Source organism: Maniola jurtina, chromosome 20, assembly GCF_905333055.1.
Source record: "Maniola jurtina chromosome 20, ilManJurt1.1, whole genome shotgun sequence".
NCBI classification, from domain to species: Eukaryota; Metazoa; Arthropoda; class Insecta; order Lepidoptera; family Nymphalidae; genus Maniola; species Maniola jurtina.
This window is the reverse complement of record NC_060048.1, coordinates 1390825-1411105: the sequence shown is the minus strand read 5'-3', so window position 1 is coordinate 1411105 and position 20281 is coordinate 1390825. Positions and strand designations below refer to the sequence as shown.

Genomic DNA, 20281 nt, shown 5'->3' with positions numbered 1-20281 from the left:
GTCGGTAAATAATTGCAGTATTACTGTTTGTATGGAATATTTGTATGGAATAGAATGGTTTTGATATAATAACTCCTACCTAGTATAGTGATGTCTCTTCAGCCAATTATTGAAAGAGTATCGATACTTTAGTATTACTATGAGACTCATTTATCACTCGATTTTAGTCCACTACTGAGCACGGATCTCCTCTCAGAGCGAGATTGATTTGGGTCATTTGTGATCTTTAGGATTTAGTCCTGGCATCGGCACTTGGCCAAGAGCGGGTTGTTAGGATATATTATAATTTCTCTAATATATTTCACATTGCAACAACTACCTAATTCATTTCGTCATGAACCTATACTAAGTACCTATACTTAAAGATCTTTAAAAAAAAAAATTAACTTTAAGTAGGTAACCATTTCATTAATAAATAAAAAGTATGCAATTTGAAGTGATCAGTGTAATTTCAAGGCTCTAATAATAATAGATTAAGTCGTTTATCGATTTCAAGACTATCGATATTCCGACATCACTAAATCCATAGCGTTTATATAAGAGCCTTTACAAATACAATATAACAAAGGCAAACAATCTAATTTACAGCTTGCGTGGGTAATGTGCTATAAATATTTGAATATCATTACTTTAAAGGTAAAATGTTTCCTTTGATTCGTGTATTGTAATATTTTAGAGCGTCATAGCAGGTGTTAAGTACTTTGCGAAAGTCCATGATTTACAAGGAATTATAAGCTTAATTTGCTATAATCTGCTAAACCAGACAAATCTTAGGTTAAGCAAGCCATTAAGCAAGCAATCACAGTAATATTATAAGGGTACAATTTAAAAGCTCACCAAAATAATTTTTAGACCAGGTAAGACTAAGCACCAAGTAAAATACGAGTATGTTAACTTCAAATAAAATAAACCCACTAAAGAACAACGTTTTAAGATTATTTGGCAGTAAAATAGGTACTTTCTGGTAGGCGTTTAAACACAAGCCATATTACAAAGGTAAACCTTGTGTGTATGTGTGTATGTTTGTTACTCTTTCAGGCAAAAACTACTAGACGGATTTGGCTGAAATACCCTGAATTAACACACATAGGCTACTTTTTATCCCGGAAAATTAAAGAGTTTCTACGGGATTTAAAAAAAAACTATATCCACGCGAACGAAGTCAAGGGCATGAGCTAATAAGCATTTCGTTGGTGAACTTCATTTTTCAAGTAATGAATCGTCATCATTTTTTTTAACCCCCGACCCAAAAAGGGGGTGTTATAAGTTTGACGTGTGTATCTGTGTATGTGTGTATCTGTGGCATCGTAGCTCCTAAACTATTGAACCGATTTTAATTTAGTTCTTATTTGTTTGAAATGTTGCTTGATCGAGAGTGTTCTTAGCTATAATCCAAGAAAATCGGTTCAGCCGTTTGAAAGTTATCAGCTCTTTTCTAGTTACTGTAACCTTCACTTGTCGGGGGTGTTATAAATTTTTAATTTACACTTGTAAGATAGATCAAAGCGACGAATCGTACCTTATAGAGATTAGGCCCTTTATATGAGTTTGAATAATACCAAGCGTCGAAAACAGTTTCATTGTGAACAAAAGAAACGCTTACACATCAGTCGTTTTCAAAGGTACGCCACAAATCCCACGTAAGAGAAAATAAGTGATCCAATATATTTTGTTTTGGAAGAGGGATCATAAAAAATTAAGGTATCTCCGCAGCCTCAGCGGACGACGTGGGACAGATAGCGGAATGATCTGTGTCGTTTGTCATTTTGTGAAAAAAGTCGACGAGATTCTGTCTCTAGTGTGACTGTAGGTTTTAGTTTTGTGGGACAATCCCAGTACGATCGGTATAGCCTGCCCACTTTCAATCTTTTTTCTTGAGATTTTTTGGTACGAATCACACTAATATTATAAAGGAGAAAGTTTGTATGTGTGTGTGTGTGTGTGTGTGTGTGTGTGTGTGTGTGTGTGTGTGTGTGTGTGTGTGTGTGTGTGTGTGTGTGTGTGTGTGTGTGTGTGTGTGTGTGTGTGTGTGTGTGTGTATGTTTGTTACTCCTTCACGCAAAGACTACTGGACGGATTGGGCTGAAATTTAGAATGGAGATAGATTATACTGGAGATATGGAATGGAGATATATTATGGATTAGCACATAGGTTAATAAAATCCGGTCAATTGGGAGTCTGGCCCCATACTTTTAGGGTTCCATACATAATTATGAACATGATATTTTGGGTGTATGAAATATTTCTTTTCCGAGGTACTACCACTATCACCACTTGGATGCCTGGTGCACATCGACCACCCGTTGTGCCAGATCCTTTTTCCCACGCACATGCAAACTGTGGAATCAACTCCCATCGGCGGTGTTTCTACTAGATTACAACATGGGGTTATTCAAGGGGCGGACAAACAAATTCCTGAAAGGCCGGCAACGCATCGGCTGTACCTCTGGTGCTGCAAATGTTCATGGGCGGCGGCATTCACTTAACATCAGGTGACCCGCCTGCTCGTTTGCTCGCTATTTTTTATTTAAAGAAAAACGTAGTGCATTCATATGTTCCAAAACTTTTTATCCAAAATCCTTGTTACAATAACTAATGTGTTTCGATTTGCCTATCAAGGATCTGTCTGGCAATGATTTCTGTAGAAAAAGGGTCGAGGAATTCGGAGGATGAAATAGGGACACGTTATCCTTTTCGGTTTTCAAAAAAATATCTCTGTATAACATTTTATACAATGTACATATATTTTTCATATAAATCTAAGTAACAAAGTAATTTAATTCAACGTATGGTTGTTTGGAATGGTTGTTTTGGGAATTATTATAAGCAATTAAATATCACTTGCTTTAACGGTGAAGGAAAACATCGTTAGAAAATCTGCATGCTTGAGAGTTCTCCTTTGTGTTATCAAAGGTCTATGAAGTCTGCCAAATGGGAATTTTATAATTTCAAAATTTTCTCTGGTTTGGTCTGGTGGGAGACTTTGGCTGTGGCTAGTTATTACCTTACCAGCAAAGCCGTACCGACAAGCGGTTTAGCGTTCCAGTACAATGCCGTGTACTCGTAGAAACCAAAGGGGGATGGGTTTATAAAAGCTACCAAACCCATTCCAGGTTAGCCCGCTTCCATCTTAGACTGCATCCTTACTTACCATTAGTTGAGATTGCATTCAAGGGCTAACTTGTATCTCAATAAAAAAACCGGACAAGTGCGAGTCAGACTCGCGCACCGAGGGTTCCGTGCTCGGCTATTTTTTCCGACATTTTGCACGATAAATCAAAAACTGTTATACATAAAAATAAAAAACCCTTTCATATGATACCCCACTTGGTAAAGTTATCTTAATTTGAAAATTGAAACACATTTTAATTTTTTTTTTAATGATGTAACCACAAATTCGCGGTTTTCAGATTTATTCCTGTACTTGTGCTATAAGACCTACGTACCTGCCTTTCATGATTCTAGGTGAATGAGAAGGTTTCTTGACAGACACCGGACAGACGGACAGACAGACAGACAACGAAGTGATCCTATAAGGGTTCCGTTTTTCCTTTTGAGGTACGGAACCCTAAAAATATGACGAGACGCCATTATAATTTTTCTTGTATCAAAACAATTGCGCAATCTTTTCAAGTGTTAAAACTGTATTGACCGCAGCTGAAAAGACCCTTCCTCAATGGAGCTCTCACAAATACCAGCATTGTTTTCATTATTCTTCAGTTCTATTCAGCGAAAGCCTTTATTCCAGAATGGAATCCATTTTGTATGAAACTTGTTGGAAAGTTGATCGGCTCACTCGTTTTCCAGTATTTGAGTGTATACGGCGATTGCGATTTTGTTTTAGAGCTTTTAGCTTCCAGTTTTTTTATATAGATTTTTCCTATCCGTATCTGCTGGGGGAAAACCTCTATACGATCTACTCTGTCTGTCGTGTCTGTCAAGACCCTTCAAAAAATAAAAACCTATAGGGTGCATCTGCTAGAGCCATGAACACAGGAGCATCTCTACCACACATACCAGTCTACATCTCCTGAGGATGCTCCGGCGTCGGGGCGACACGTGCGTCGAGTGGTTTTGGGATTTGTGTGGTGGTGCGTATTACTTGCTTGGTGGCTGGCTTGTCCTGCATGTTTAGCAGTGGGGGAGGGGGGGGGGGGGGGGGGGGGGGGGCTGCTAAATCTTGCGCTATACTTACTTTGTCTGGTTTAGCGGATTATAATATAATATATTTATTATTATTAAGTAATAAAACTGTTTTGACAATAAATGAACTCCTTAAAAAATAGCAGACCGTAAAAGTAAACAAGATAACTTTTAGCGGATCATAGCAAATTAAGCTTTTGGTTCCTTGTATACCACAAATAAAGTTCACGCGCGCTCGTAAACTATGCCAGAGTATGAGTTGTCATGATACGAACTAAAATCCATTACTATGAATCCGCTTCCTCGAGAAAATAGTGTCGCGCGAACTATATTATCTGAAATTCGCTTTTAACGTCACGTGTCGGGACATATTACTGCTTTAATGGCGCTTCTGGCCTGGTAGCTGCCAGAAAACCTTTTACATTCACTAGTTAATGTTCATGACATCGTTCGCACTGGATTTTGGATGAACTCGACTATTACTTCCTTTCATTCTATCGGGTACCTACTGTTTTGTGAGTAGAAACATTTTCGTTATTTTAGATTTAGAAAATCAGAGTTTACGAGTTTTAGAGAGGGTACTAAGAAGGTATAATAAAGTGACGCATAGTTGTTAACCCTATTCTTTAAGGTTCCGTACCTTAAAAGGAAAAAATGAGCCCTTATTGGATCACTTTATTGTCTGTCTGTCTGTCTATCTGTCTTTTTGCCTGTCTGACTGACGAAATTAAATTAAAAAAATATTTAAATGACGTGTTCATGAAAAAATAATTTACTAAATTACATACTTACCTACCTATAAATGGCGCAGTCCGTCATTAACTTGCATGGTTTGAGATTTGTATACAACCCTTCGCTTACGAGTCCGATTCGCACTTGACCGATTTTTTATTTATTTAAATTACCTTTTAACTTATGCTAGGAAAGAATGGTGTCCTAAAGTTAGAACTTAACGAGAAAAAAGAAAAACTAAGTACAACACAAATTCACGTAACATAATCTACACAATTATGAAACCATTTGCATTTTCTGAGCCCGTTTTTTGTACTTTGTATTCAAATTCCCTGTTTACTTATGCGACGAACAAAGCAGGTGCTGCAATGGGAGTCGAGGGATTTGCATATGACAGCTTGTATGCGCTAAAAGAATATAAAGACCTGGAACCGAAGCACCTGGACGAGACATGAGCGGAGCTGTTGATAAAGCCTTCTTTTGTAACCGGCTGTAAGAGGAGGTTCTCAATTCGACTATATGTTCTTAGGGTTCCGTGCTCGAAGAGTGGGAACGGGACCCTATTAGGACCCTACTAAGCCTCCGCTGTCCGTCCGTCCATCTGTCAGTGGGCTGTGTCTCGTGAACCATAATAAGTAGAAACGTAGTAAGTATTTCTATTGATGCTACAACAACAAATATCAACAAAAAATTTCAAAATGATTAAAAAAATCGTATTATAGAAGCAGGTGTTATTTTGCGGAAGTCCATGATATACAAGGAACCAAAAGCTTAATTTGCTATAATCCACCAAACCAACGAAATCTGTATGGTACGCAGCACCACACAAAATCCAACACCACTCGACGCGTGTTTCGCCCCGACACCGGAGCATCCTCAGGAGGAGGAGGAAGAGGATACAAAAATCGTGTTAACCCGTTGCTCCGTACTAAGTGATTGAAGGACAAACCAAATAAACCACCAAACAAACACACATTCGCTTTTATAATATCGGTAGTGATGTCTCATCTGAAAAGTTTACATCCGTGGGAGTCGCAATCCACGATAAAGAATGAATGTGATTATTATTTTTGTCAGTTCCCTGGTAATATATGGTAAAACATGTGAATTTGTGCATTTTTTTGAAATATGCTTGCATGTTTACGCGGCGTAAAATGCTGATGTTTCATAAAAGAGATTTGTTTTTGATAAGCACCTCTACGTTTTGTTAGGTACTTTATACTGTTTGATTAATATCCATCCCTACTATCCATACTAATATTATACATTTTTTTAAATTCTATGAAGTACAAGTTAACCTTTGATTGCGAATCTCCCCTGACGTTAAGTGGTGAACTAACTGTCTGTTTAGCTAATTTTATCAAGAGCGGATAAACATTCACGAGTTAAACGATAACTTTAAAGATAGATGGATAACAGTAAATAGGGGCAGCAGGAAAGTCTTCCTTTTAACAGGGCTCTCTTCGTCATTTACTCCATACAATCGTAGTCCCAATTTCGTTTGAATATTAGGCAACCAAAGTCCATGAAATTTTACAGACATATTATTTTAGAAACTTATATCTGTGCCTGTGGTGTTTTAGATTTTTCTAAAAATATGTAGTTTTAAAATTACAGGGGCTCAAAGATTTGTATGTGAATTTTTAAGACCGCGTAACTTAGAAATCGCATATTTTAACGGAAATCTGAAAAACCACAGGCATAGATATTATTAGTTCCCGGAACGTTTCTTCAAAATTCCATTGAGTATGATTCGTTAGTATTCCAATGAGAGACGAACTACGTTTGTATGGAGCGAGTGACGGAAAGACCCCTCTTAATATTATTATATAAAAGTTGTTTAGCAAGGCATTATTATTCATTTTTGTATTACATTACGTCCAACTCTTTACCCTGCGATTTATCATTTTCCACGTCCAGAATACAAATTGTCTCGCTCTCGTAAATGATAAAACACTAGTTGTTAACGATTCCTAAACGTCGGTGCCTGTCAATGACAGCAGCCGTCAGAAAAGTGTTAGAAGACAGCAGCTGTCAAAAAACTCAAAATTAATTTCACTTCTCATCTTTTTCGAAATCAGTAATCACCATTTAACTACGAAAATCAAGACACAAAGACAAAATAATCACCATTTAACTACGAAAATCAAGACACAAAGACAAAGTGAGTGAAAAGTTTTTTGTTTTACCAAAGATCGAACATTTTTGGTCCTTCGAACCGGATGTGATAACCTTTGTTGAACCTAAGTTGCGCACAGGCAAGACGAAATACGAGCTAAGAACAAGGAATTGAGGTACCTAAGTCCTAACAATTATGTCCTAAGTCAATCTAGATTCCCTTAGTTGTCCCATCTTATTTGCATAGCATTAAAAAAAGTGATCAATTGTTTAGATGTAATACGCGGCTTATAGCCGGCCCGTCATTTGTCATTATTTGTCACATAATTTTCTTCATTCAATATTAACTTTTCAACAATTTTCCCAATTTACATCTAATTACATGATTAGTTTATAGTTTTGAACAAGATACTTTGATTACAGTTGATTATTATAGAATTTATTTTAGTTTATTAGTACAATTTCTTGTTTAAGTTTGTTAATTTCCCTACTTAATTAAAATGTCAAAATTACATGAATTAGTAAAGAAAAGAGGTTCATATAAGGGTCGGCTAACTAAATTTGAGAATTATGTAAGTAGCTTAAAGAGTGTATCTGACTGCAGTCAAGTTGATAAGTTAGAATTGAAACTTCGCATGAATAAAATAGAAACTATATATAATGAGTTTGATGAGGTTCAAACCAGCATTGAGTGCTTATCATTGTCTGAAGAAGAACAACAGAACCAGTCTTTGCAGAGGTCTGAATTTGAAACCCAGTATTTCTCAGTAATGGCTAGGGCTCAACAACTTTGCGATGCGTTCAAAAGAAAAGAAAGGTCATTCAATCATGGTGATAATGCCTCGGTTTGTTCTGATTCCTCCTCTAGTGATCAGGAAAGTGTTGTGAAGGTGAAGCAGACAAAGAGTGTTGTTAGGGGAGTGAAATTACCTACAATAAACATACCCAAATACAGTGGCGATTGTGGAAACTGGCTCGAGTTCCGTGACACTTTTATTTCACTTATCCATGATAACTCGAGTATTAGTAATATTCAGAAGTTTCACTACCTACGTGCGTCTTTAGAGGGCAGTGCAGCTCAGATCATTTGCTCATTAGAGTTTTCTGCATCTAACTATTGCTTAGCTTGGAATGCACTATGCGAGCGGTATGACAACACACGTCTATTAGTGCAAAACCACATTAAGGCTATTTTTGAACATGAATCTATTAAAAAGGAATCTGCATCTTCTCTACGTGTACTCATTGATATGTACAATAAAAACTTACGTGCATTACAAATTCTCGGTGAACCAACAGGGACTTGGGATACTTTAATAATTTACATTATTTGTCAAAAATTAGACAGCCGTACTTTACGAGATTGGGAGGAACATAAGGCCACCCACAAACAAGTAAATTTAGAAATTTTTTCCAAATTTTTAAAAAATAAAGCTGACTTATTAGAAACTATCGAAAACAATAATAACAAACCGGAAACTACATCTAGGTCTCATACTACTAGAAATGTCAAAAGTTTAGCTTCAGTTGCAAACCCTACACCTAAAATTTTTAAATGTCCATTGGACCAGGGAGAGCATCCACTTTACAAATGTGATTCATTCATACGTATGAAGGTACCAGAACGCGAACAGTTTGTAAAAACAAACAGGCTATGCCGAAATTGTTTTAGATTAGGTCACACTGAGCGTTTATGCAGGCTAGGCCCATGCCGTCAGTGTACCCTTAAACATAATTCGCTGTTGCATCCTAATTCTGCCCCTGAAATCTCGACTCCACCTGCAGCTGCGATAAGTCTTTCATCATCATGTTGCCAACCCGGTGAAGTGCTTTTAGCTACTGCCATCATTAAGATTCGAGATGCCAACAATGTATATCATGATGTAAAGGCAGTTTTAGATTCTGGTAGTCAAGCCTCTTTTATTTCTGAACATCTTCTAAATAAGCTAAAGTTGAATTTTGATAACATTAAATTTAAAGTCTCCGGAATCAATAATTTAGTTTCTACCATAACAAAACGTTGTCAAGCAGTAATACAGTCCAGACTCAATTCGTATCAGACAAAGGTTTCTTTTCTAGTGTTACCAGACATAAGTTCATCTCTAAGAAAATCATTAAAACCAAATTTATACAACATTCCCCCCGAAATAAAATTGGCAGATCCAGAATTCTACAATCCGTCTAGCGTTGACTTACTGTTAGGCGCAGACATTTTCTGGGACTTGCTCTGCACAAACAAAATCTATTTAGGCAAAAATTCTCCAGTGCTTCAAGATACTAAGTTCGGCTATGTAATATCCGGGCCCACTGGAACGACAAACATACAAACAATTTCATGCAATTTTTCTCAATTCGATTCAATACAAGAACAACTCGCTAAATTTTGGACTATTGAAGAGTTAGAAAGTTCTGACAAAGATGCATCTTTGAACGACAATGATCTTTGTGAGAACCATTTCAAACAACACATGTCCCGAGATGCAGATGGAAGATTTTCTGTAGGCATTCCGATGAAAGGAGATGAGTCTACTCTAGGAGACTCATTCCAACGCGCTAAATTAAGTTTTCTTTCGTTAGAAAAGAGACTACAAAAACAATCTACACTTAAGGCAATGTACATCGACTTTATGAATGAATACAAAAATTTAGGTCACATGTCTGAAAGTGACATAAACAATTTACACACAAATTCATACTTCATGCCACATCATGGCGTTTTACGCGAACAAAGCACTACAACAAAATTACGAGTGGTCTTCAATGCGAGCGCTCCCTCATCTAGTGGAGTGTCATCGAACGATTTACAACTAATTGGACCCACAATCCAGAGTGATTTACTCTCAATTCTACTTCGATTTCGACAACATCGATATGTACTGGCAGGTGACATCGAGAAGATGTACCGCCAGGTATTAATCAATTTAAATCAGCGTCATCTTCAACAAATTGTCTGGCGAGACGATCCCTTCATGCCACTAAAAAGTTATAACTTAAATACGGTTACATACGGGACGGCTTCTGCGCCATTTTTGGCAGTCCGTTGCCTCAAACAGCTCGCTGACGAATGCGAAAACGCAGATATAGGTCGAATTATTCGCGAAGATTTCTACGTGGACGATCTTATCACAGGCTGCGATACTGTTGAAGGCTTACTACAAATCCGCAAGCAGATCACTCAAGTGCTCGCCTCCGGTTGCTTCAATTTAAGAAAATTCAAGTCAAATGTTTCAACTTGCAGTGATGATAGTTCTGCGATCAATAACAACGGTACCGTCGATTTCAGCGAGCATGAGCCGTCAAAAACACTTGGATTAATTTGGTCTCCGTCCACAGATGAATTACTATTCAACATAAAAAATTATGTTCCATCTAACGCTGATGTCACTAAAAGAGTTCTTCTTTCAACAATTGCGCAAATCTTTGATCCGTTAGGGCTAATAAGCATTTTCACTATAAACGGAAAAAATATTTTGCAACGCTTATGGCTTCACAAATTAAATTGGGATGATCCCATACCTGAAGATGTTTTAAATTCTTGGTCTAAATTTTTTAAAAGTCTCAATCAACTAAACGATTTAAAAATACCACGACACGTAGTGTGTCACAACCCTCAGGACATTCAGTTCCACATTTTCTGCGACGCATCTAAGGACGCATACGGCGCTTGCGTTTATGTTCGATCAGTCAGCACTACGGGCGCTGTCAAAGTGCATTTATTATGTTCAAAAACTCGCGTGTCGCCTATAAAGCCAACATCTATGCCGCGTCTCGAACTCTGTGGTGCTTCAATGGCCGCAAAATTACTCGAAAAGGTGCTAACAACAACTCGTTTACCCTACAGCAGTTGTTTTTTATGGACAGACTCATCAGTTGTACTTAGTTGGTTAAAAACTCAACCCAATAAATTAAAACAGTTCGTTCGTAATCGAGTCTCAGATATATTGGAAAGGACTAAAAACTATCCGTGGCGTCACGTGCCTACTGCCTCCAATCCAGCAGATCTTTTAAGCAGAGGAGTTGGCAGTAATCAGCCAAACAAATTGAATTTTTGGCTAAACGGACCTAATTTTTTACTTGATAATGAGAACAACTGGCCAAACAAAACCTTTAAATATATAGAATCAGACTTACCAGAAGTGGTTTCAGCGGTGGCATTATCCGCTGAGCCAAGCGAACGACTTCCTTTTTCTCGTTTTTCCAATTTGTTAAAACTCAAAAATACATGCGCCTACATTTTGCGCTTTATAAATAATTGTCGTAAATCTAAAAGCGACCGACTATTGGGTCCCCTCACTTTAGGAGAAAAACAGCAAGCGTTTAACACTTTAATAAAATTATCACAATTCGAGTGTTTCCCAGAATATTACACGATAGCATTGGGCAAGCCACTACCGACAAAGAACAAATTACTATCATTAAGCCCGTTCGTTGATGACAGCGGTTTGCTTAGAGTAGGTGGTCGAATAAAAAACGGCAATTTCTCGTTTGACAAAAAACATCCAATTTTGATAACATCTACACACCCACTTACTAAATTAATATTCCAAAGTGAACATTTTCGTTTAATGCACGCGGGCCCACAACTTTTACTTGCGTCCATTCGAGAGCAATTTTGGCCACTTGGAGGTCGAAATCTAGCCAAAAGTACAGTGCACAAGTGCCACCGTTGCTTTCGAATGAAGGCACAATCAACCTCACCTGTTATGGGTAACTTGCCTAGGCAACGCCTACAGCCAGGTTACCCATTCCAGACGTCTGGAATGGACTATGCCGGTCCCATAATCGCACTCAATAGAAAGGGACGGGGTTGTAGAACTATTAAAGTCTACGTAGCAATCTTTGTCTGCTTCGCCACTAAAGGCTGTCACCTAGAGCTAGTGACAGACCTCTCTAAGGACTCGTTCTTGTCAGCGTTACGTCGTTTTATAGCGAGACGTTCTAGACCATCAACATTGTTCTCAGATAACGGAACTCAATTCGTGGGTGCTCGCAACGACCTTTATAAGTTCCTCAAATCTAATTCTGACTCAATTGTGAACTCTATGTCCGATGAAGGCATCGAGTTCAAGTTCATACCAGCGTACGCGCCCCATATGGGCGGTTTATGGGAATCGGGTGTGCGATCCTTTAAATCTCATTTAAATCGCGTCTTAGGAAACGCTCACTTAGATTTTGAAGACTTATATACTGTTCTTGTTCAAATAGAAGCAATACTAAATTCACGCCCCCTAACTCCCCTATCAAATGACCCACAAGACTTGACTCCACTGACTCCTGGACATTTTTTGGTTGGACGACCTCTAACGGCTCTACCAATGCCTGAATTACTGCACATCAAAGAACATCGACTCACTCGATTTGAAAGATTGGAGCAAATGCGACAGCACTTTTGGTCAAGATGGCACAAAGAGTACATCGCGGAATTGCAGCAACGCACCAAATGGCAAACCAGCAAGGGCCTCGTTCTGCAAGAAGGAACACTCGCACTAATCAAAGACGAAGCATTACCGCCAATGAAGTGGAGTCTCGGCCGTGTTATCAAGGTCCATCCGGGAAGCGATGGAGTCTCTCGAGTTGCAGATTTACAAACATCAAAAGGAGTAGTGCGTCGCGCATTCAACCGCATCTGTCCTCTTCCGGGGGAGGATGTTAACGATTCCTAAACGTCGGTGCCTGTCAATGACAGCAGCCGTCAGAAAAGTGTTAGAAGACAGCAGCTGTCAAAAAACTCAAAATTAATTTCACTTCTCATCTTTTTCGAAATCAGTAATCACCATTTAACTACGAAAATCAAGACACAAAGACAAAATAATCACCATTTAACTACGAAAATCAAGACACAAAGACAAAGTGAGTGAAAAGTTTTTTGTTTTACCAAAGATCGAACACTAGTATAAAATGAAAATAAAACACATTAAAATTGAGTAGGACAGGTACGGTGTATTTTAAAATGGTTCCGAAATAATCCTCTTACGGAAATTAACCTCTTTAATAAATTATTATTATTGTATAATGATGATGAATATAATCGGATCATGATTGCAAATGAACAGTCCTTAATGAAATTCGTTTTTAATATTATTATGGAATGACCAAACAGTGACTACAGTTAAAATATTTAATGACGAGTGTTACCTTTCTCTCAGAAATGAGGAGTTCCGTAGGTGAACGACATAGTTCAAGGGGTTGCGAAGCTGTGAAAAAGTGACAGACGTTAGGGTCAAAAGATGCTAAAGTGGCGACCTCATACTAGAAAGCGCAGACTATATGGAACATGGGGTTCACATATTAATAACTCAAAATTTTAAAAACCCCCGACACAAAAACCTCTATAAGAAAACTAGAAAAGAGCTGATAACTTTCAAACGGGTGAACCCATTTTCTTCAATTAGGTATAGCTAAGAACACTCTCGATCAAGCCTTCAATTCTGACGTTTGGTACAGGGTTAGCTTATAGCCCGGGGACGGACATAGGCTACTTTTTATCCCGGACAATCAAAGAGTTCCCACGGGATTCCTAAAATCCCTTCTGCTTAACCGATTTACATGAAATTTGGTACCGAGATAGCTTGCGTCCCTGTAATTGACATAGGCAACTTTTCATCCCAGAAAATCAAACAGTTCCCACGGGATCTTTAAAAACCTAAATCCACGCGGACGAAGTCGCGGGCATCCTCTAGTTATAAATATAAACTCAAGTCTTGACTGAGCCGTATTCCAGCGCTCTATCGCAGTTTGTCTTGAGAAGCAATTAGGCTAAGTGCGCCTTTTTCTGTGCAGGTCCCCGGAAACTGAGGCGTGACGTCATGAAGAAGGTAAGATAGATTTTAAAAAGCTTTAACGCTAATGCAGAGAAACATTTATGGAGGTATTGAATATTTAATTTAATTTAATTTATTTTAGTTTTCAATTTAATATTGATTTTTATAGTTTTAATTAAAGATTTAAGTTTATTTTTTAGAATTGTCAATAATTTTTATTAGTTTATTATACCTACCTAGTTCTGTATGTTGGTCATATCTACTTGTACTAACTAGTTCAAGAGCATCAGGCGTAGGGGCATTTTGTTTTCTGTGTGGTTTCAGTCCGATAAAAAAGAAAAAAAATAAGAACGTTATAACTCATATGAATCATTAAAAAATGATTAAATATTTAAATGCAACAGCAGTGAAAGATATTTATTTAGCCGGCTAATGATCTACAAACTTATCGACTGACAATACCAATAAAGAAATCTTTCTTAAATATTTTTATTTGCATTCATATTTCATATGTAGATTAGGATAACTATTGTATCTTAATATGTTCTTAAGCGAAACTACTCATACTAAAATTACTAATAAGCTCATATTAGATTAAACCGAAACAAATATAAATGAAATGAGTAAGATAAGACAATTTAGTCGGTCTTACTTCTACTTAACACATGAGTACAGCCGGTATCAACTAGGTACATACCTTTAATCATAATGGATATCACTCTCGATAGTTTAAAGTTTAAACGCTAGAACAGTCTCAATTTATTAAAATTCAAAGTCAAAACTCTTACAAAAGTGCAGAGTGATAAAATTCAAGTGCAAATATACGAGTAACTTTTGCTCAAGTCTGAACTGACTAAGAACTGAATGTACCTACGAGTACGTCGTTGTACCTTATTTTAATCATAATTTAAATGCTAAAAATACTTAAGAGCGTTGAAGCATGAGCCTGCTTCACAAGTTTAGGTATTTACCCGAGGTTCTTTGTTTGTTTCCGTGAACGGACGTACTCAGTGCAGTTTAGTTTATAACAAACCGTTTTGATCCTAGACGATTTTCAAACGGATTATTTTTTCAATATTTTTAAGTATGTGGTTGTTAGTTTGTCGTTTTTTTCAAAACAGTGATGTTTTTTAAAACAGTGTATTGTCTTTATAGATTAAGTACGAGTGAATAAAACTTATAATTGTAGTCAGTACTTAATACTAATCTTTTATATACTTGTGTAAGTATAAGAGAGTCAAGAAATTATACAAAACTCAACTTTCCTTATACATATTTACGAAAATATGGTTCCCTTATCATGCACAGTATAAATAGTTACACCTACTATAATAATTTTCACATATATATTTATAAAGGCTAAAATAAATGTGAAATCTGTCTAAAATTTAAAGAGTCCTAGGTATTTAATTTGCAATATTATCAAAAATATAATGCAATGCTAATACTCATAAAGAGATTGAGCATTTTTTTTTTATTTATGGTCCTTTACAATCTTTTCAAATTTTATTGTTAGTACTAAATCGTACTTACCGTAAGCGCAAAACAATGGACAGTACAATGAAAGGGATTAACAGGTACAAAAATGCAGATGTTACACTTGTGTAGGTATTTATTCATCAAAAATAAGTGCACTGCTACAAGAGTAAGCTAGGGATACAAAAACAAAATAAGATAAAGTTCAAAACTAAAAGTTTTGAAGACTTCACCGCAGATGATTGATTTATATTTGAATATGTATAAATCATTATATACATGTATTCGAAATTTTCATAGTAACTGCTATGATTTGATATCAAACTCGATCCATCTATTTCAAGTTTATTTTTTCTTGATATACATTTCTTTTTCATGTCATGTGTAGGTAAACCAATTTCAATATACTTTTTGGGTTTTGTAGGTTATATCTCTTACATTCGTTTTGATTAAGATAAGTTCTTTTATGACATATCGGAAAATTTTATGACATATGACAATATACCCTCTAACACACGGAATGGTAAAGCGAAGCCAAAGAGAAATCTCATTTATCAAAATTTAATGTGCAGTTTGGCAGTAATAAGTGAATCGATGAACCAATAAACAAACAAACACGCAACACAACACGTGACAGGTTGTGATGGCAATCAGGGTGGGGACGCCCCGCACACCCACACAATCCCTGGGCTAATCCGGTGCGGGATAGCGCGGGTGACGTGCGGGTGTGCAGAACGTCCCCCGCCTCATACCTCGATTGCCATCTCGACCTGTCACGTACTATACATAGCTGCCGAAAACTCAGTCCTCCCTTAGTTGGATAAAGAATTGTTTTATCCATCCATACTAATATTATAAATGCGAAAGTGTGTCTGTCTGTCTGTCTGCTATGCTTTCACGGCTCAACCGCTGAACCGATTTTAATGAAATTTGGTACCAACCTAGGATATTTTCCGGGAAAGGACATAGGCTACTTTTTATCCCGGAAAAACAAACGGTTCCCCCGGGATAGCACACTATGTTTCACGCATTTGTCGTTCAATAACGCCGCAACAGAGCTACGGTTTGACGGCATTTTTTGCACAGATATAATTGAAGACATAACAAGTGATACAGACTATTTTTTTTTTCAAAAAAAACAAACAGTTCCTGAGGGACAGCACGCTATCTTTCACACATTTGTCGTTAAATAACTCCGCAACAGAGCTACGGATTGACGGCACTTTTTGCATAGACATAGTTGAAGACGTAGCAAGTTATATAAGCTACCGAAAAATATGAACACTTCCCTCGGGATAGCATACTATTTTTCACGCATTTGTCGTACAATAACGCCGCAACAGAGCTACGGATTGACGCTTTTTTTTTGCAAAGACATAGCTGAGAACCTAATAAGTAATAAATGATACTTTTTCTCCCGAAAAATATGGACACTTCCCGCGGGATAGCATACTATTTTTCACGCATTTGTCGTACAATAACGCCCTAACAGAGCTACGGATTGACGGCATTTTTTGCACAGACATAGTGGAGAATCTAAAAAGTGAAATAAGCTACTTTTCTCTCTAAAAACCAAACAGTTCCTGCAGGATAGCATGCTATCATTCAGGCATTCGTCAGTCAATAACGCCGCAACAGAGTTACGGATGGACGCTTTTTTTGCAAAGACATAGCTGAGAATCTAATAAGTAATAAATGCAACTTTTTCTCCCGAAAAATATTATATGAACACTTCTCGCGGGATAGCATACTGTTTTTCACGCATTTGTCATTCAATAACGCCACAACAGAGCTATGAATTGACGTCATTTTTTTAGGGTTCAAGCAAAAACGGAACCCTTATAGGATCACTTTGTTGTCTGTCTGTCTGTCTGTCTTTCCGTCGTGTCTGTCAAGAAACCTATAGGGTTCTTCCCGTTGACCTAGATTCATGAAATTTGGCAGGTAGGTAGGTGTTACAGCACAAGTACAGAAATAAATCTGAAAACTGCGAATTTAAAAAAAATATGTTTCAATTTTCAAACTAAGGTAACTATACCAAGTGGTGGTATAGTTATGAATCATATGAAAGGGTACATTCTAAAACAGGTTTTTATTTATTTTTATGCATAATCGTTTTTGATTTATCGTGCAAAATGTTGGAAAAAATAGCCGAGTACGGAACTCTTAGTGCGCGAGTGTGACTCGCACTTGGCCGGTTGTTTTGCATAGGCATAGTCGAGGAAAAAGTATTATAGACTACTTTTCCTTTCAAAAAAACAAATAGTTCCCGCAGGATAGCATGCTAAAACACATGATAAAATAACTTAGGCATTGCATAAAATATTGTAACAAACCTCAATTATTATTAAAACCTTGAATCACGCGAGCGAAGCCGCGGGTAATAGCTAGTTATTATTAAAACCTTGAATCACGCGAACGAAGCCGCGGGTAATAGCTAGTTCAAAAATAAAACCATCTAAAGATCCACGAGGGATGACCACGTGCAAATGATTATCCTAAGTGCACGTAATTATCCTATTGTTTCAGGTGTTATGGTAGAGTGTACAATGTATACAACCAAAATCTAAATACAAAATACCGTACTAATGCTGTAAAAGACAATAAACTAATGCTATTATGCAAATGAAAAAAAGAAATCATAATGGAATACATAAAACCGCGCTAATGCCATAAAAGGACGATGAATCATCAAAATTTTATTTAGCGGCTAGGACAAATAGCAAGGCTATTGGGATATAGCATTGTCAGCCGGTAATAATTGTAAAACTATAAGCCTTTGAGAATATTTAATTCTGAAAAATTATAATTCTAGTCAATAACTAATTATACAAAATTCAACTTTCCGTTTATTTAAAAAACATGGTTTTCCTTATCACAAACGGTATAATGAAACCTTGAGTATTGAGTTTTACATATTTATAAAAGCTCTTGAAATAAATGTGAAACCCATGTAAAATTTAAACAGTTAAAAATTTATTTTTTAGAAATTATTAAAAATCTAGATCAATGCCACTGCTCTAATAGGCATTGATCTATTCTCTACCGAAATCGCGTTTTACAATCTTTTCAAATTTTGAAAATTAAATTGTTCCCTTTCAATGACAGGGAACAATAGATACCAATTGCAGCTATTTGCTCGAGGCAATACTTATTTATTAACTAGCTGATGCCCGCAGCTTCGCCCGCGTGGATTTAGGTTTCTAAAAATCCCGTGGGAACTTTTGATTTTCCAGGACAAAAGTAGCCTATCCGTAATAGCCCGTCCCTGGGATGCAACGCATTTCTGTACCACGCAAAAAACACCTAAACGGATGATCCTTTAAAAATCCCGAGGGATCACCAGGATTTAGGAATGCAATTCCTTACAGCATCATATAAACACAATTTAAAAATATACAAAAAGTTTTAATCTTTAAGAAAAAATAGCGAGTATTAAAAAAAAACCTAGTATTGAGAAGTGATAGTCGCACTACAATTTCAGGTAAATCGTAAATAATCCGATAACAATTGCTAAGCAAACAAGCGTTACGTCCGTTCTCGGAGAGGCCTCGGCCGATACTGATTTCCTAGTTCAATTTACTATTGCTTGTTGCACGGTTTTGTAGTGTGTTTCAAGATTATTTTTTGGAAACAAATATTAATTAAATTTAATTTTTTTTTTCTGTTTATATTGCAAATACGTTCTTCTTTAATGAGTACTTAGTTTTATTTATAAATGAAGAAAAATAACCCACCTAAATGACAGTTTTATGAGTCTGTAGTTTTATGAAATTATGACTTTTTTGTTTGAATTTTTATAATGTAAAAAATGCCAAACGAAAGATTTGGTTCTGTCATCTTATTAGTTCAGGACCTTTTCTTTGGTAAATATATCTTTTTGTGAGAATCGACCAAGTAACTTTTGATGTAGTGAACGTCAAAGATGACACGAAATCCAAAATTCAGTAATAGTCTTTTGGTATTTTAGGCAATAAAAGATAAACTATGAATAAATTGCAAAATGTTGTCTGTCAATTTAATAAAACAGGAAATATTCTACAAAGTAGTATATACACGTTTTACATAAATGCAGTGTTTAATAAAATATAGGGGGGCAAAATGGCTTAAAAATAGCTTATGCCGGTTCAACACTCTTAACAACAGAATACACTGGGGACTTTGTTAAAAGTTGCTACGACGGAGAAGGTCCTTGAATGTCTAAGTAAAGTCAAAATACACAATTTTTTCGTACAAGAGGGCCCTTAGATACTCGTAGTTGGGACCCGTATAAGTAGACATTTTAAAATCACACTAATATTATAAAGGCGAAAGTTTGTATGTGTGTGTGTGTGTGTGTGTGTGTGTGTGTGTGTGTGTGTGTGTGTGTGTGTGTGTGTGTGTGTGTGTGTGTGTGTGTGTGTGTGTGTGTGTGTGTGTGTGTGTGTGTGTGTGTGTGTGTGTGTGTGTGTGTGTGTGTGTGTGTGTGTGTGTGTGTGTGTGTGTGTGTGTGTGTGTGTATGTTTGTTACTCCTTCACGCAAAAACTACTGGACGGATTTGGCTGAAATTCAGAATGGAGATAGATAATATCCTGGATTAGCACATAGGCTACTTTTATCCCGGAAAACCAAAGAGTTCCCACGGGATTTCGAAAAACCTAAATCCACGCGGACGAAGTCGCGGGCGTCAGCTAGTATAGTATATAAAGATGATGAAATCCTTTTATTCCTTCGTGGAACTTAGGGCTGCAGCAGTTGTTTTCCATGTCTCCCTATCTTGGCTGCTGCCTTGACATGGTCCCACTTTTTTAAGGTCTTCTTCAATGGACCTCCTTCAGGTGTTGGTCTCCTTTGACCTCAAGTAGTAAGTATAGTATTATAGTTAATAATAAAATATAAGAGGTATAGTGAATGGGTATAGGAGTGGACTTCCAGCAAATAAACCGTATTTAGATTTAGCTAGAGTCGACAATTTTATGACAAAATCGGATTTTTGTAACTTTGAATAAAAAAAACCGGCCAAGTGAGAGTCAGACTCGCGCACCGAGAGTTCCTTAATAAAATCGTATT

The 20281-nt window shown here is 36.9% G+C and overlaps 2 protein-coding genes across 2 annotated transcripts in view; both read left to right on the top strand.

Annotated features, from left to right (window-relative positions):
- Nucleotides 1-20281, top strand: part of LOC123875995 (zwei Ig domain protein zig-8-like) — a 217336-nt gene that overhangs the window by 58677 nt on the left and 138378 nt on the right. The window contains exon 2 of the mRNA XM_045922132.1: nt 13775-13809. The gene's annotated coding sequence lies outside the window, so the exon portion shown is untranslated. The remainder of the gene's footprint in view (nt 1-13774; nt 13810-20281) is intronic.
- Nucleotides 6844-20106, top strand: LOC123875994. The gene is made up of 2 exons (XM_045922131.1): nt 6844-12885; nt 20094-20106. Exon 1 carries the CDS (start codon nt 7495-7497, stop codon nt 12655-12657), a length of 5163 nt encoding a protein of 1720 aa, XP_045778087.1. The 5' UTR covers nt 6844-7494; the 3' UTR covers nt 12658-12885; nt 20094-20106.

Bases quoted from the DNA above. Each gene is read 5' to 3' on its own strand.
- LOC123875994 (XM_045922131.1), top strand. From the start codon at position 7,495: ATGTCAAAATTACATGAATTAGTAAAGAAAAGAGGTTCATATAAGGGT.